Source organism: Dipteris shenzhenensis, chromosome 25 (genome assembly GCF_047967505.1).
Source record: "Dipteris shenzhenensis isolate YYH24624 ecotype China chromosome 25, Dip_SZ_1.0, whole genome shotgun sequence".
NCBI classification, from domain to species: domain Eukaryota; kingdom Viridiplantae; phylum Streptophyta; class Polypodiopsida; order Gleicheniales; family Dipteridaceae; genus Dipteris; species Dipteris shenzhenensis.
In genome coordinates, this window is record NC_141620.1 from 9,153,121 (window position 1) to 9,170,114 (window position 16,994).

The window sequence follows — 16,994 nt, forward strand, 5'->3', positions numbered from 1 at the left end:
CAATATCACATAGGTATGGGACAGTAAGATGTTGAGGAATATGACAAATGTAATGCTTGGGCCTATACCTCAAGTAACATGAGCTATGAATAAATGTGCCATAGCACTCTCTAATTGGTACAGCATATGAGAAAAAAATAATTTATTTCTCAAAAGTTCTAAATTGGTTAAATCTATGAGTTTAAGATCACTTAAAGATACTTTTTGATCATCTCAATGATGATACTTGAACTTGAGTGCATCATGGATCGCAATCTGAAAAGGAAATGTTTATGTCAAATATTTGCTCAAGTTTTAGAACTATCCGAGAGATGATGCTCAGTGAATGCCTTACCGATTCTTTCAAGCTTTTCTAAACCTCTTCAATTCCTATAATCAAACACGCAACAGCTAAGGTGAGTTGCAATCCAAGAAGGAGAGATGTTATGGAATTGTATTTTTGATATTTCTTGCTATGACATTATTTCATTTTTAGTCGTGTGACTATGGTAAAGTATTCCATAGGAGCGCACCCGACGAGGTGAGGGTCCTAATGAATGCTTTCTTCTTCTTTCTTCTTCTTTCTTCTTTCTCTTTTAGATAAAGTTCACAATATGCTTTGAAGCTCATGCTATTATATTTTTATGATTTGTTTGCATATTGTGAACTTTATCTAAAAGAGAAAGAAGAAAGAAGAAGAATGAGATTAAAAGCAACAAGAACAAGCTCCAAATCTCCATATCATAAAGACTCTTCTAAAGTCAGCAACAAGAATGATCCAGGGGTAGACTATGTGATGCTTACTGATTGCAGGGAGCCTTCTTGCTACATAGGCTATGATGCACGAGCATCAACGCAAGTGGAAGCATGCTATGAAGTTCACTCATGAATGAGATGTTTTCATAGCATTTATCAATGTTAACAATCTTATAAGGTAGGCTCCAATATGCATCATAAACTCAATCAACAACCCTAATGGGTTATCAGACTTCTCAAATATATCCTTTTTAAGTGTAGCTAAAAATTCCATCAAAGGTCTCCTACTAACAAGCTTGGAGTGCCATAGTGATGGAATTTATTGACTCCTAAGAAAATGCATACGCGCATATTTAATCCACCTAAAAGCGCTTTATGGGCTTTATAAGTTCCCATAATGTATGGTAAAAGAGTAATCCACTCTGACAGCGTGTAAGTCAAAACCTGGAATATCATATGCTAATTCTCTAGTAGTATTATACGTCAGATTTGCAATGAGTTACATTTTCCAAAAAAAAGAAAGAACGAGTTCTTTTAACAAAAATGTTACGCCTCACCAATCTTTGCTTGGATCAACAACACATGAGTATTCTACAAGGAAAGCACGAGTTTTAGCAAACTTATCAGTGGGTACTAAATAGCACAGGCTTGTGTGAGTTTGCACATTCCATCTCTTAGATTGTGTTGAGGTTTACTTATGAAGATGGAACCTTATATCTTAACATGTTCCTTAAGAAAAGACCAAGGAAAAAGTTTAAGGTTGTCATCCAAAAAGTTTCGTATTGCCCTTTCTTCATCCAATATTACAAGCAACTCTCTCCAAGTTTCAAGCAAAACCTCCAAAGTTTGGATCAAAGGACGATGTCTTAAGGGAATATGGAGGAGCTTCCTAAGCCATAACTTAAAAGGCAAGGGCCTCGTTCAAGTTCTAGGAAACAACCACACCATGGAAAGCACGAGTTTTAGCAAACTTATCAACGGGTACTAAATAGCACAAGCTTGTGTGAGTTCGCACATTCCATCTCTTAGATTGTGTTGAGGTTTACTTATGAAGATGAAACCTTATATCTTAACATGTTCCTTAAGAAAAAGACCAAGCAAAAAGTTTAAGGTTGTCATCCAAAGAGTTTCATATTGTCCTTTTTTCATCCAATATTACAAGCAACTCTCTCCAAGTTTCAAGCAAAACCTCCAAAGTTTGGATCAAAGAATGATATATTAAGGGAATATGGAGGAGCTTTCCAAGCAAAAGGCAAGGGGCTCGTTCAAGTTCTCAGCAACAGCCGCACCATGGAAGGGAGGGAAGACCAACCTACCAGCACTAATGTGCACCTCCTATTATCAATCCTTGATTTTCCATGAGTACCGTATATACAAGCAACTCTCTCCAAGTTTCAAGAAAAACCTCCAAAGTTTGGATCAAACAATGATATATTAAGGGAATATGGAGGAGCTTCCCAAGCCATAACTTAAAAGGCAAGGGGCTCGTTCAAGTTCTCAGCAACAGCCGCACCATGAAAGGGAGGGAAGACCAACCTACCAGCACTAATGTGCACCTCCTATTATCAATCCTTGATTTTCCATAAGTACCGAGGAAATGGGATATCCCCGATGCCTTGCAATACTCCAAGGCAGAAGGGTATGGGTCATTCCTTTCCGCACTGCCTATGTACTACCCTCAAAGGCATAAGGGAAGGGAGAAAGGGGAGGGGGGAGGGTATAGGTCTCGTCCAAATAAGGAGGGGGAGTATCTCAACCCCAACCTTGTATGTTTATTACCAGGAAGCTTAGCTACTATTGCTAGGCTTGAAGAGGATGAAGAGGGATCCAATCCAAATCTAGATAATGAGAACTTATAATAGCATCTCCACACAAGGGTGTCATTAGAATAACCGCAATATAGTAATACCTATTTGGGATAGGACAATTAACAATCTAACGCATGTGCACAAGAATATTACCTCTCTCTCTCTCTCTCTCTCTCTCTCTCTCTCGTGTGCCAATTGGGATGTTTAGAAGGATAGACTCCTACCTTTTCAATACGCCCCGCCCTCCCAAATCCCATGAGATCAAATCAATTATATCATATGATTGGATCTACTCGAACTCGACACGCCACGTACTTGAGGAGGGAGGTAGGAGTTCCTAACCAAGGTCCAATTCTACAATGATCACTCCCTACAAGTATTTGATGATGGAGTGAGTATCAAACCCCAATAATTGGAGGACAGATGAGTCTCACATGCATTAAGGATTGCATTGGGAAGGATCGAGGTAGTGAGAGCCATAGGCACAACCCAAGAGCAATGAATTTGCAAGCTATGCACATTCGAGGAGGTAGGGACAAAGGATCACTTCCTCTATACATGCCAAGTCTACTATGAGATTCATCACTGCATTTTCTAAGAGGGATAGGGGCTCGGACCACTTTCTCGCCTAATCCACCACCTTCATGGTCAAGTTTACTTGATTTGAGATGTGGTGACACACCAATTTTGTTGAGATAAATCAAAGAACAAGAGGTGACGATGATGCTAGAGACTGAGCTAGACCGGACACTCCATATGTCAAAAACATCTACACTTTCAAGTCGACACCCGGACAAGTGGAGTACAAGAGGAGCTAGCTGACATGAAGGTAGAGCGGATCAACAAGAAGAGGCGACCAGGAGCCATGGAGTCAGAGCCATAGAGACCAGACAATGCAGAGATAGACGAAAGCATGCACAACGGAGATCAAGCCTATCTCAACTCTACTCATGCGGGCCTGTTAAAGCCATGGTATCACTCTTGAGATGGCCCACCAAATACAAAGATCACAAAGGCCATGCCTCCCACCACAGCAAGAGACAACCCGATAGAGGCACATCCTCATATAACATCGGAGGACTACCGTGGCACCAGAATGTAGTTTATCCTAAGTAGCATTTTGAGGGAAAACTTTGAGTGTCTAAGGAGCAATGTGAATCAAAATAAGATGAGAATGGGGCGATGCAAGCAAGAAATTGGTTTCAAAAATTACCTCTTGCACCTTTGAGCACAAGTCAAAGCAAGGATCAATAGATATAGGGGGACCCCAGGGGAGGAATGCTAATAAATTATGACATGTAGAATAAAACTATGTATTGAGAGCTGAGCGCACAAATCATTTTAACAATGTAATCCATGCATCGTGATGTGTCATATCTACCCACCGATTTTATTTAGATGCGTGAGATAATCTTCTCAAGTTTGTTTCCCTTGAGAGTTTTGGCCACAAGGTTTAAACTTTGCAAGGGTTTCCAAACCGTCCTTGGGGGATGACCTCAAGAACAAGATGTTGAAAAAAGCGCAAAATTTTGACCTTGAGGCCAAATCTTTGCAAGTTGTCCAAACCTAATCTTGAGTACCTCGCATTGCTACTCTTTTGAATCTCTCATGTTGCAATGCCTAAGGAGAGAGAGAGAGAGAGAGAGAGAGAGAGAGAGAGAGAGAGGCCTAAAGCTTATCGTCAGTTTAAAGGCTGGGATAAGCAGACGCTTTAAAGGTTAGGCTAAGTTGTAGCTTCTAAATCTCTCTAACTTTAAACTTGAACATACATTTTTGTAACATGCTACAAGATATACTAAGAATTCCTACATCAAAGTTCTACCTTACAGGTGAGAGTGCAATATGTACATACAATCACAAGTCTTAAGTTTCAAAATGGTAGATGGAACTACTATCGACTCACGAGTATGAAGCAATTTAGTTGATATGTAAAATACTTCCTCTGAATCATAAATATCAAAATAGATAGTCTAAAAGGAATGCAGTTTAGAATTGTCCCTCTAGAGAGATCTATGTTTCTGCATGCCTCCATGTCTGAATATGAGTACCATCTTGAAGGATATAGAAGCAATTCTGGTCCTGAAAGACCACACATAAACTGATAGAAGAAAGGAGAATGCTCTAAGGAATGATACTTAACTAACCATTCAAAGTTTCAAGAGAATTTGTTACATACGAAAATATATAACGAATACAGAGGCCCCAGAATTCCCAAGCCATTTAGAAACACAGCTGGAGGTCGGTTAATCTAGCAGCATAAAGTAAGTTTAATCAATCTGTACCAGTGCACTATCATTTTTTGAGAAAATCCTTGCAAAGTTTCTGCCAAACCTCCTTATCTGGTTTATTTTCAGAAATCGATGCTTTGGCAGCCCTAGCCACCTCCTCCTGAGAGAACATAATATCCCGTGAGACTACAGTGACTTTCATAAGAAGGAACTATTATAGTTACAACCTGTAATGCCCAGATATAAAAACGCCCTAGAAAGGTGGTGAAGAAGACAGAAAACTGAGATTAACACACAGTTCTTACAATCGCACCTTTCTGCACAGGACCGACACGTAACTATGCCAAAACTTAAAAGAGGGGCATAACATTGGTGGCTTGTCTTGCCACTGCTGCTGCAAGGACCCTGATGACTGCATGCATACAAGAAATGTTCGGATGCATGTGCATGATGGTTGGAATCCATGAACAACATTTCACATTTTTAGGAAAAGTAGTTGTGTCATGCAACATGCGATCAGCCAATCACTTCTTCTTAGTTTAAGTTAAGTGCAGACAAGTTGTGATGTGAAAAGTGCCATAATGGATTCCATTTCCCACCTGTTTTCCAATCACCTCAGCCCTGTTGGGACTCATGGAGGGTGCTATACAGCACTACCCCTGCTCCTTTCCTTCCCCATTCCGAAACCCCTCCCTTTCCTTTCCTCTCCCATTCCTTTTTGAATCCCCATTCTTCCCTCTTCCTTTCCCGTTCCTTTCCAATTCCCTTTCCCTATCCCACACCCATTCGTTTCCCATTCCCATTCACTTTCTCTTCTTATGGAAATAGCAGTTTGCACCTCAGTGTTCTTAGGTGGTAGTTAAGGTGACTCCTCGTGGTCTGGCCACAGAAGCTCAAATGGAAGCATCCTCAACTCACATCTCTTATCATGTTATGCTTTCATGAGAGGAGTTCAATGATAGAGCAAGCATTGGGCGTCTGGTGGGTCCAGTCCCCCACTAGAAGCAGATCAAAGAAGGGTATAGGTGAGCCTTGCTTTGGAGGCAACCACATCCAGGAGGTGATGATATATGGACGCGGTGCGGTGTCTTTGTGATCAAGATGTCCACCCCACAGAGTCTCAAACAATTCTTCAGAGTTCTCCCATAAACCTCGAGCCACACTTGATTTTCTTTATACCATGGCAACATGGCTTTATAGTGGATGACATGGAGATGCACCACCAGATGAGGTACCTGGTGACTTTGAGATTCCTAGGCCTTACAAATGATTTCTCCTCCTTGATCAGTGCGAATTTTGGGGTCCCCAAGGATGGCAGACTCGGGGTGCCAAAGGTCCATTTGGTGGTTACGGTCCACGGACCCCTCCACCCTACTCTCTTGCATTTCTTTGGAGACCCTCCCTAAAGGGATAGTGCTCTGACGAATGGAGGTACTGCCACCATCGTAGGAAGCTGGGCCATCTGGCCCTGAAGTATTCTTGTCACTACCGTTCAGGTTGTACGGCCCACCATTGGAAGAATTGTAGGCTCTACCAAGGAATGGGCAGATGTCCCTCCTCCCTCCCATAGTGCCCTCAGGAGCTATCTTTGTTGCCATAGGGTTTAGTGCTGGTGGTCCCCTTATAGGTAGGTAGGATGGAGCTCTACGTGGATGTCTTGTTCATTCTCTTGGGCTTGCTCCTGTGGGGGGGCTCCATCTCCATAGGTACCCTAGCTTGCCTCCCTACCCACTTTGATCATCTAGCTCTTCGCTTTGTATTTTTCTTTGCATAATGTTGTTTTCTGCAATTCTGGGCTGGCATCCAAGCCATAGCTGGGGGAACCTGTGAAGATGTGTCATGCATTGGGTGGGAGGGCTCCTGCTACCGTGCAGGTGCCTCACCTCACCACCACAACCCATACTGACGAGACTTCAGGCAAGTCTTGGCTAGATGCCCAAGCTTCAATTGTCGCAGTACCTCCACTCGTCAGAGCACCATCCCTTCAGGGAGGGCCTCCAAAGAAATTTGTTCTGAAATTCTGGATAGGCATCCAAGCCATCCTTGGGGGAACCTATGAAGATGTGTCATGCATTGATGGGGGGTAGGAGGGTGGGAGAGCTACTGCTACTGATACGTACACTTTCTTAACGCTCTGGTTTTCGTTGATTCACTGGCTAATTCACAAACACAGGCGCTAGCATCATATTTTTCCTCCCAGCCTCTCTTGTAGACTGCAAGCATCTAAGGATACGTAATTTTCTTCATTCATGCTTATCCACAAGCCCTCAATTCCCTAGATGGTTCCCTCTGCCACATGTCATCATTTTAGACCTTTAGCTTGGTACACCATTTACCCCTCTCTTGGGGCACAATTTAAACATTTGCCCCTTGGCATTATTACACATTTAGGTGCACCTAGGCCTGAGCACTCAGAACCACCTAGTCGATGCCAATACACCCTCACCTAGGATCTTGGCAGTTACTTCCCTTGACCATTTGATTTACGCACATGAAATATTACAAAAGTCGGTCATCTAAGAGAAAATGCCCACCGATCTTTCCAAGATCATGCTATCTCAACTAGAGCATAACATTCCTTCCCTCTTCAAGCATCAGCGTCCTCGATGATGAAATCTGGGAACACTCTCCGTAACTGGTATACCGATTTCCATGTAGCTTCTGATAGAGGTAGACCATGCCATGCAACCAACACCATGGGTATCTTCCGATTGCGTACTTGCATTGTTCCTCGGTCCAAGATTCTTGTTGGTTTCCGTCTTGCATTATCCTCTATCTCCTGAAACAAAACAACACCTTCGATTAGTGAGTCACCAGTATGCAAAAATTTCTTTAAACGAGAAACATGAAACACTGGGTGCACCTTACACCCCTGTGGTATTTCTAATTTATAGGCTACCTTACCTATTCTTTTTAGAATTAACCATGGCCCACAATATCGAGGTGATAACTTAGCACACTCTCCTGCAGTCAAAGACTTAAGAGTGCGAAAGAACTCTGAGAAAAACTTTTTCTCCTTCCTTAAATTCTCTAGCGGATCGGTTTTCATCCGCATACGCCTTAGCTCTATCCATAGCTTGGCGGATGTTAGCTCTCGCAAGTGCTAGCATCTCCCGCATCTGAACCACAAAGTTCGCGGCACTAGGCACTTTCTGAGGTATTCCAACTATAGTTGGATTCGCTGGTCTATAACCATAGTTCAGCTCAAACGGACTGAACCCTGTAGAGGAATGTTTTCTATCATTGTACGCAAACTCCAACAATGGCAACCACTTGTCCCATGTATGTTGCCTCAATGACACATATGCTCTAAGCATATCCTCTAAAATTTGGTTGATTCTTTTGATCTGACCATCCGTTTCTGGATGATCCCCACTACTCATTTCCAACTCAGTCCTTAGTGTCTCAAATACCGCTGTCCAAAAATAACCGGTAAATTTGACATCTCTGTTTGACACTATGGATTTGGGTAATCCATGCAGACGAAATATATGTCTAATAAACAAATCCGCCACTTGCGGGGCACTAACAGACTCTCTAGTTGGAATGAAGTGAGCCATCTTGGTAAGACGATCAACCACCACAAGGATAGAATCATATCCACCTGGTGTCCTCGTAGGCAGCCCTACAATAAAGTCCATGGAAATGCTCTCCCACTTACTTAGTGGTATCTCCAAGGGCTGTAAAAGGCCGGGTGGCTTCACCCGCTCTACCTTACTTACTTGACACGAAACACGTGTCACATATTCATGAATATGCTTTTTCATCTTTGGCCAAAAGAAATCTCGCTTCACGAGATCATATGTCTTCTCGACCCCTGGATGTCCCGCACATGGGCTATCATGGCACTGTCGAATGACTCTCTGCCTGAGATCATTCTGATTAGGTACTACTACCTTGCCATTTCTTTTCAGCATACCATCCCTTATGGCATATCTTGCATAAGTTTGGCCTTTTCTGGATGCCAGGTCATCCTTTTTCCCAGGTTTTAACACATGAGCCTTAGGCCATAGACTCTGGACAAACTCGTCCACCTTTTGAGTTTCTCTAATCTCGGCCATTAGAGCACTCTCTAACACCCATCAACGGCTCAGCTGCTCCATCAACGAAAGCAGCTCTCTATGCTCACATCCTCATGCGATCCCTTCGTCCAACCTGAGGCTCTGATACCAAATGATACATACACTTTCTTAACGCTCTGGTTTTCGTTGATTCACTCGCTAATTCACAATCACAGGTGCTGGCATCATATTTTTCCTCCCAGCCTCTCTTGTAGACTGCAAGCATCTAAGGATACGTAATTTTCTTCATTCATGCTTATCCACAAGCCCTCAGTTCCCTAGATGGTTCCCTCTGCCACATGTCATCATTTTAGACCTTTAGCTTGGTACACCATTTACCCCTCTCTTGGGGCACAATTTAAACATTTGCCCCTTGGCATTATTACACATTTAGGTGCACCTAGGCCTGAGCACTCAGAACCACCTAGTCGATGCCAATACACCCTCACCTAGGATCTTGGCAGTTACTTCCCTTAACCATTTGATTTACGCACATGAAATATTACAAAAGTCGGTCATCTAAGAGAAAATGCCCACCGATCTTTCCAAGATCATGCTATCTCAACTAGAGCATAACATTCCTTCCCTCTTCAAGCATCAGCGTCCTCGATGATGAAATCTCCCTAGATAGTTCCCTCTGCCACATGTCATCATTTTAGACCTTTAGCTCGGTACACCATTTACCCCTCTCTTTAGGCACGATTTAAACATTTGCCCCTTGGCATTATTAGACATTTAGGTGCACCTAGGCCTGAGCACTCAGAACCACCTAGTCGATGCCAATACACCCTCACCTAGGACCTTGGCAGTTACTTCCCTTGACCATTTTATTTACGCACATGAAATATTACAAAAGTTGGTCATCTAAGAGAAAATGCCCACCGATCTTTTCGAGGTCATGCTATCTCGGCTAGAGCATAACAGCTACCATGTAGGTGCCAGCTTCTCTCCCCTTTCTCTAAAGTGTGCCAATTTTTATCTGCAGCTCCCTCGCCTTCACTAGTCTCTCTTCCCCCTCTTCTCCCAACCCCAAGCCTAGTTTTTGATATTGGTCCCCCCTTATTGTCCCTAATGAGGTCTCTAGTTTCCAAGCCCACCCCCTCATCAACTCTTGGTGCCTTTGCCTCCCTCCCTTTTAGCCGTCCCCTCCCGCCTTTTCCCCCCCTTGCACCCTCCCCCCCTGCTGGAATTGCCAGCCTCTCCCATCCCCTTCATTCCTACAACACCTCTTGTGACCTCTCTCTTTGTATAGAGGCTATCTTGCAATGGGGCTGCATGAGGACGGCAAATAGGAAGAGATGTTGGGGGGGCGATCCCCTGCTGCTCCCATCCATCGTCCCACGGGCATCATCTGATCCTTAAAGATCCGGTTAAATGTCTGTGGAGACCTCGCCTCAAATCTTCAAGCTGTATGTGCCTTAGATGCTATGTGGATCCTACATGGAGATAAGGCGAAGTGTGAGGTGACCTTTTCATTAGACATGCTTGATTGCCCTCAAAGTAGATGTGGATGGCGCCATTCCCCAACTTCAGCAGATGGCTGTCTCATACCTAGATTTGCTAACTTGATCTCAAAAATGTCGTGTGTCGTTTGTGATGCCCTTTTTGAGGCACCGGCCTAACAAGGATTGTTGCCCTCGAAAGCACCTGCCAAGATGGTCCACTCAGAGCTGTTATCGTAGGCTTCTAGCCCAGTGGGTTAGAACGTGTATGGCTTCCACAACTGTGTGCAATAGCAACTGTAGAAACTGATTCAGACAAGAGTTGCAGCCCCCTTTTTGTCATTCAACAGCTGTTTTGATGCTTCAAGTGCACATGTTCTCAACTACGGATATTAGCCACTTACTCCCAAGTCCTGGGCCCAAGATTTGGTCCTCGATGGTAGGATGTAGTGGAGAGTCTACATTTCTGTTGTGCTTGAGAGGTCTTTGATCATGGGGACCTGATTGATGGTCGGGCACTCTGGATGGACCCTTGCAGACATCCGGCTTGAGATACTCAATGTTTATGCATTTGCACACTGTCAGCAGAGAGCTTACTTCAGGTGCCAACTTACTAATTACCTATCACATGTGGACTCGTGGATGACTTCATTAGGAGGACGAGAAGCTGGGAAGCACGTCCTTTTCTGACATGCCTTCTGCAAAGAGAGGCACGTGGGAGAAATTGATCTTTTCTATTTGAGCACACGATGCTTAGTGGGATCCCGAGTTCCCCAATATGAGCATTGTTAATTTGTTTAAAGATAAGATTGTTCTTAGTCATTTTTAAACTTTCACCTAGGATAGGCCCACCAAATACAACCACTGCTTGCTCAATACATGGGTCTCAGTTCTTCTCTTTTTCTATCTCTAATGTTCTCTAGATATCGTCTTAGTGCCTGCCTGTGCGCAGCCTCAGATTATAGCCATTTTTTGCCATCGACATATCTTTTGACACAAACTTCTGAATGAGACAAAATAAAAACGAAAAACATAGATCTAAATGTCCTCTAGAATTTTATTTTTGCTGCCTGTAGCTCCATATATATTTGACGCACTGTCTGCAGGTCTTACAAATTTGCGCCTTCAGTCTGCCTTTCTATTCCTATGAACAAAGAAAGAAGTTGTCGTCTCTGGGTCCACCTCTAGAAGAAGAACTCAGTCTCTACTTGAACAGACCTCTCCTCTCTCTCACAACTAGGAGGATGTCTTGTCCACACACACAAGCAAAACACCCCAGCCCTCAGCCCAAGGAAGCAGGCTCTGATACCATCATGGTGGAAAATGGCAGCAGAGGAAGTTCAACGGGGTCGGAATAGAGCCATTTCTCAGAAGAAAAGAGAGAGGGAGAGTGCACGAGAGTTTACATTAAACAACAAGCTCAACTTTATTCATGAAAAAGACTTCATATATAGCCTTTCAAGACAAAAACCGCCTCACTCTCAATCACTCCCTAAACTATCGGAATCACACGAACTCACTCACACACACATCACAGCTTACTTCACACACGTACGCTCACCCATAAGCACTCATAGAGCTCTTGCAAGTTGCCATTCACCTCTAATACATCAATTTGCCCAAAAATATTTGTTCTAAGAACAACGTAATATTTGATCTGAGAACAAAGAAATCAGCATCCAAAATCCAAAAATATACAGCTGGGTGATTCTGTGTCAAGCCATGCATTGCCAGGTCACCCTCAAGCGCCATGAGTTAAATCCAAAAACAGACAAGCTTACCAAAAATAATCACATGCATCCCATACCACGTGGCATTAGTGCTCACCTTATATGGTCGTGTTGTTTGGCTGATCAGCCTGAGGCTTGACTCCATTATCACATTGGCATCTACGGTCAAAGAGTTATATTTTTAAGCATCGTCCCTCACTAAAGGTGGCCTAGCTTACATGTATATTTTGCTATCCAATGTCACATCCACACGTTTCTAGGAACACTTGGTTGTTTGCGTATCATCTCCATCCAGGACATAGTATTTTCCCAGAAAGTCGGGGGCGCTTGATTAGAGGAAAAACAGCCGAAGCTGGAAACATTACCAGGCCCTTGGCTATCATTGAAGCGTTTTGCTAATGCCTTTGCTAAGTACAACATCTGCAATGTCTCCTCCAAGGTCTAGACTCATCACAAACCTTTCTTGCCCAGAAGTCGAGGGGCCTCAATCGTGCATTGCAGCTTGTTCTCTTACCACAAAAAGATTAGCTCTCTCTTGGCAATCCAATTCATGCATGTATCAAAGATTGCCATCCCAACCATTGGACATCTCTGTATTTGAATAGAATATGCTTCCATTTAGTATGCTAAGAGCAAAGCTCTCTAGTCTCACAAAACCTTCAACAAGTGACAATCCAAATGCTTGATAGCATACGATTGACTTCACACACTGAAATTTAAATCATTGTTTGAGATGTACATGAGATTCATTACGCTAATTTCTGAATCCATTTGAATTCACTCATAAAAAGGAAGCAAATTCCATGCCAAGACAACATCAACTTTTTTAGTTGCATTAGAACCCCCCCCCCCCAAAAAAAAAAAAACCAAAATCCAAATGAACGATATAAACATGAAAATATTTTTAAAAGAACCCTTTCCAAATGAATGATATAAACATGAAAATATTTTAAAAGAAGGTTTTAGTCTTGTGCAAAGTATAAAGGGGCAACAAAGCATCAGAAATGTACCGTTATGATTCCCATAGCCAAACGAGTTTCCATAATATCCAATACGACATCCACCTCAAACTCTGGGTGGCCTTGAATACCCAATATATGGTCGTCCACAGCAAAAATCTCTATCGGCGTCCTCTTAGAGTAGCCTAGAAGTTCTCCACCACAAGGTATTTCTGAGACCTGTATCGAGGATACAAAGTTCATCTCTCTCTCTCTCTCTCTCTCTCTCTCTCTCTCTCAAAGGCTGTCCAGCTTCTCCTAAGAAAGAATAGAAACTCTGCATATCAGTTCCCAATAGGGGAGCTCAGGGTGAAAGCATAGATACCCTACATCCTACTGGCTGAAATAGGTATGACACCTCTAGAAGGGGAGGCGTTATGTCAATTTATGGCTTACGTCAACAAAGTTAGGAAGTGGATGTCAGTAGGATACCACGCAAGGCAATGGAAGCTACGCAAGTACACGGGATGGCACACAAAGGGGATGAAATGGCTAGAGTCATGGGGTATAACAGCAGCTGACATTCCAGAAGATGCATGTGAAATTAGGGAGATATTGACGCGAAAATGCTACAAATTATATGGCAAAACCCAGGGAAAAGAATGCAGTTCTACAAATAGGAAATTAATCCAATGGACAGCTATGGCACACAGTAATACCTCAGGGAAGACTAATCAATGTTCGAAAGGCACCTAATCTGCAAAATCAGGATCAGTTCATGTGATCTAGAGGTGGGGAGGGATAGGAGGGCAAGACCTAGGATCCCTAAAGAAGAAAGGACCTGCAAAATCTGCCCCATGGGGGAGGTGGAAAATGAGCAGCACACATCAAAGAAGGTTATGGGGACAATTAGAAATACTTTTAAAAATCTGCTAGAGCAGCCAGCCAAAAAGCTAGGAAGCTACTTAAAAGAGGGTTTGGAACACCGCAAGAAGGTACTAGGGCTAGCACACAGACTAGCCCAAAAGGTACTCGCCATGTAGCAAGTTTGTAATATTTTCTTTCACTGGATGTAAGGGATCACTATTAGTTAATAGGGATCGCCAGTCCCATAGATCCTAAAGCGTCTCACACGGACTTTAATACAATCATATCACATTATATTCTCTCTCTCTCTCTCTCTCTCTCTCTCTCTCTCTCTCAGGCAATACTTCATCGACACAGCTTCACCTACCAAGGAGAGCCAGTTGAGGTCGTGCAGTCATACACCTACCTAGGGGTAGTCTTTGTAGAACCAATCTTCACAATGAACCATGCAGCTAGAGCAAGACTTACACAAGGGCAGGGTGCTCTAGTTCAGCTAGAGCGATAGTGCTTTCAAGCACACTTCTGGGACCCCTCAACAAAGGGGTGGCTATTGGATATACTTATGAGGCCGACAGCCATGTACGTAGCACCCTTCTAGGGGAGTGACATATCGGCAACAGATTGGTGGTGAGAAGCCCTCAGTCCCCCATTAGACCGTACAGGCAGAGTTCGCCATGGCACCACTCCAAATTGATGCCATCCGGTAACATATCTTCACAAGGTTTGGGCTTTACCTAGTTGACCACTACCAAGGTTGCCACTAGAGTCTTCCAGACTAGCCAAGAGAGGGTTCGCACGGCTTGGTACACACACATATCCAGATGGCTTGCCAGTCGAGGTCTTCAGATGGACCATCTCCCTCTTTTTTTAGTACCGCTTGGATGCCCCTAATCCCATGGTCCCACGCGATGAGATCAGCGGTATCATACGGTTGGATCTACTCTAGCTCTATACGTCACGGACTGGGCGGGATTGGGAGTTCCCTACCAAGACCAAGTTCTACCGGGACCATTTCTTGAGTATTAGAGAATGGAGTGATCATCAGACCCTTGTATCTAGAGTCTCACACGCCTTGAGGATTGCCATCAGAAAGATGTGGGTCTCATCCCATCAGTTGAGGATCGAGGCAGGGAGAGCCACATGCACGCCTAGCAAGCAACGGATTTGCAAGTTATGCACGTTGGCAGAGGTTGTTGAGGACTCATTTCAACATCATGTTATAATGTGTGCATAGCACTAACACAAAGAGTGCTAAATAGCACTAGGGCAGGAAACCCTAACCCTAACCCTAAAGAGGTATGTGTATATTGATTCTTTTCAACCAATATAGTGTACTGTTAGTCATTTGTAGTGTGCTCTCTAGTTGTGCCCTCTATCCTCATCTCCACTCTTCTCTTCCTCTTCATATTTGTTTATGGTATCAAAGCTCGGTTGTACCTTCCACTGAGGCAACATTCTTGTTTGAGAGTGTAAGAGAGATTGAGATTAAGACGTTTCTTATTTCATTCCGTTACTGAGAGAAATTCCGTCCATTTTCATTCATTAAGAGTTCTTTCCTTCCAAGAGAGAGTGAGTGTTACTCTCGTCCATCATTTGAGAGATTTCATTCATGCTATTCTACTCTTTTGGGAAGAGACATTATAGATTCATTCGAGAGGAATCGAGATAGATAGATTTGTCTTTATAAGAAGAAAGAGAGCGCAATAGTTGTCTTCTGAGAGAGAGAGAGAGAGAGAGAGAGAGAGAGATAGTATCTCTATCCTCGTATCTCTATGCTAATCTATGCTCAGCCGACTAAGCAGCTAGTCAAAGTATCCTAGAACTACTACAGCGACTACTACAAGCAATAGCGCCAGTAGCAAGCAGATAAGCTACGACTACTACAAGCAATAGGACCGCCAATAGCAAGCAGATAAGCTACAGCGACTACTACAAGCAATAGGACCAGCAGCAAGCAGACAAGCTACAGCTACAACAAATTCAACGGTACAACAACCGGACTACGACCTACAAGATCAAATGGCGGACTAAGTAGAGGCATCTCCAACTGCGACAAAATGCGTCACAAACACGCAAGGCGGATAGAAGACCCAACTACAACGCTTACACAACAAGCGCAAGCTACACAAGAACAAGCAAAGCACTGAACTCAAAGCAAACAAAGAGTCTTCCGTACGCAGGTACATACGTACGACGATGCAGGTACAATCTTGTACGAGTGAAGGTACGGACGTACGATGGCACGTGTACTGTTGTACGGCATCAAATGTGGACGTATGATGGCGCAAGTACTGTTGTACGGCGTCAAATGTATGGGTAGATGTATGAAAGAAGTACGGATAGTTGCAGCAGGAAGACGAGTCAAGCCCTGAGCTCTGATACCACTATAGGATCGGATAGAAAGGAGAGAGTGCAGGTAGCAAAGGGTCGCAGAAGAACACCCGTCACGTCAAACTTAGATTATCCAAAACAAAAGAGTACAAGGTACAAGTACCTAGACCTAGGACTAAGTGTCCTAGGTGTCACATAGGACTAAGTGTCCTATGTGGCCTAAAAGACACTAACACTATAAGTGTCTTTATTTATGCCTACAAGGCACATACCATGGCCTATAGGGCATCACTAGAACCACCAGAGGATGGCCTACATTTCTCCCCACCTGAAAACTATATTTTTCTTGGTCAAGTCATGTAAGGGGGCTGCTATATCAGCAAAGTGTCGAATGATGTAATAGGAACAAAGCCCAATAAAGCTGCATACTTCATGTACCGAGGTGAGCTCTGGCCATTCTTATATAGCTTTAATCTTGGCTGGATCCATCCTAATCCCTTCTTTGGAAATAATGTGTCCAAGATAATGAATCTCGTCAAGAAAGAATTCACTCTTTTTGGCATTAATAAAAAGTTTATGATTTTTTAGTTCTTGAAACACAGTAGCCAAGTGCTCTTTGTGCATTCAAAGCGGGCAAAGTAGCAGACTCAACACACATGCGACTCGCAAGGCAGCCGCAACACACAACACAAGTCCACAAAAGCTCCGACTAAGCATCCACACGCTACTCGCAAGCACGAGCAACCAACTCTGACAACAAACAACATCAAGCTACGCAACTTCAACCTGCAAAGTGATCACTACAAGAGGCTTTGTAAACTACAACCAATCGGACGACTCTCGTACTCAGACCA

The 16,994-nt window shown here is 43.4% G+C and overlaps 1 protein-coding gene across 4 annotated transcripts in view; it reads right to left on the reverse strand.

The window, feature by feature from the left end:
- Positions 1 to 4,484: 4,484 nt before the first annotated feature.
- Positions 4,485 to 16,994, reverse strand: part of LOC147885415 (gamma-glutamyl peptidase 4-like) — a 40,970-nt gene continuing 28,460 nt past the window's right edge. The window contains exons 3-6 of one of the 4 annotated variants that reach the window (XM_087396431.1): positions 13,015 to 13,182; positions 5,085 to 5,183; positions 4,806 to 4,931; positions 4,485 to 4,726 (exon numbers count right to left, since the gene is read on the reverse strand). In XM_087396431.1, coding sequence (XP_087252557.1) covers positions 4,836 to 4,931; positions 5,085 to 5,183; positions 13,015 to 13,182 — 363 coding nt within the window. In that variant the 3' untranslated portion in view covers positions 4,485 to 4,726; positions 4,806 to 4,835. The other 3 variants (XM_087396430.1, XM_087396432.1, XM_087396433.1) reach the window with 3 other exon arrangements.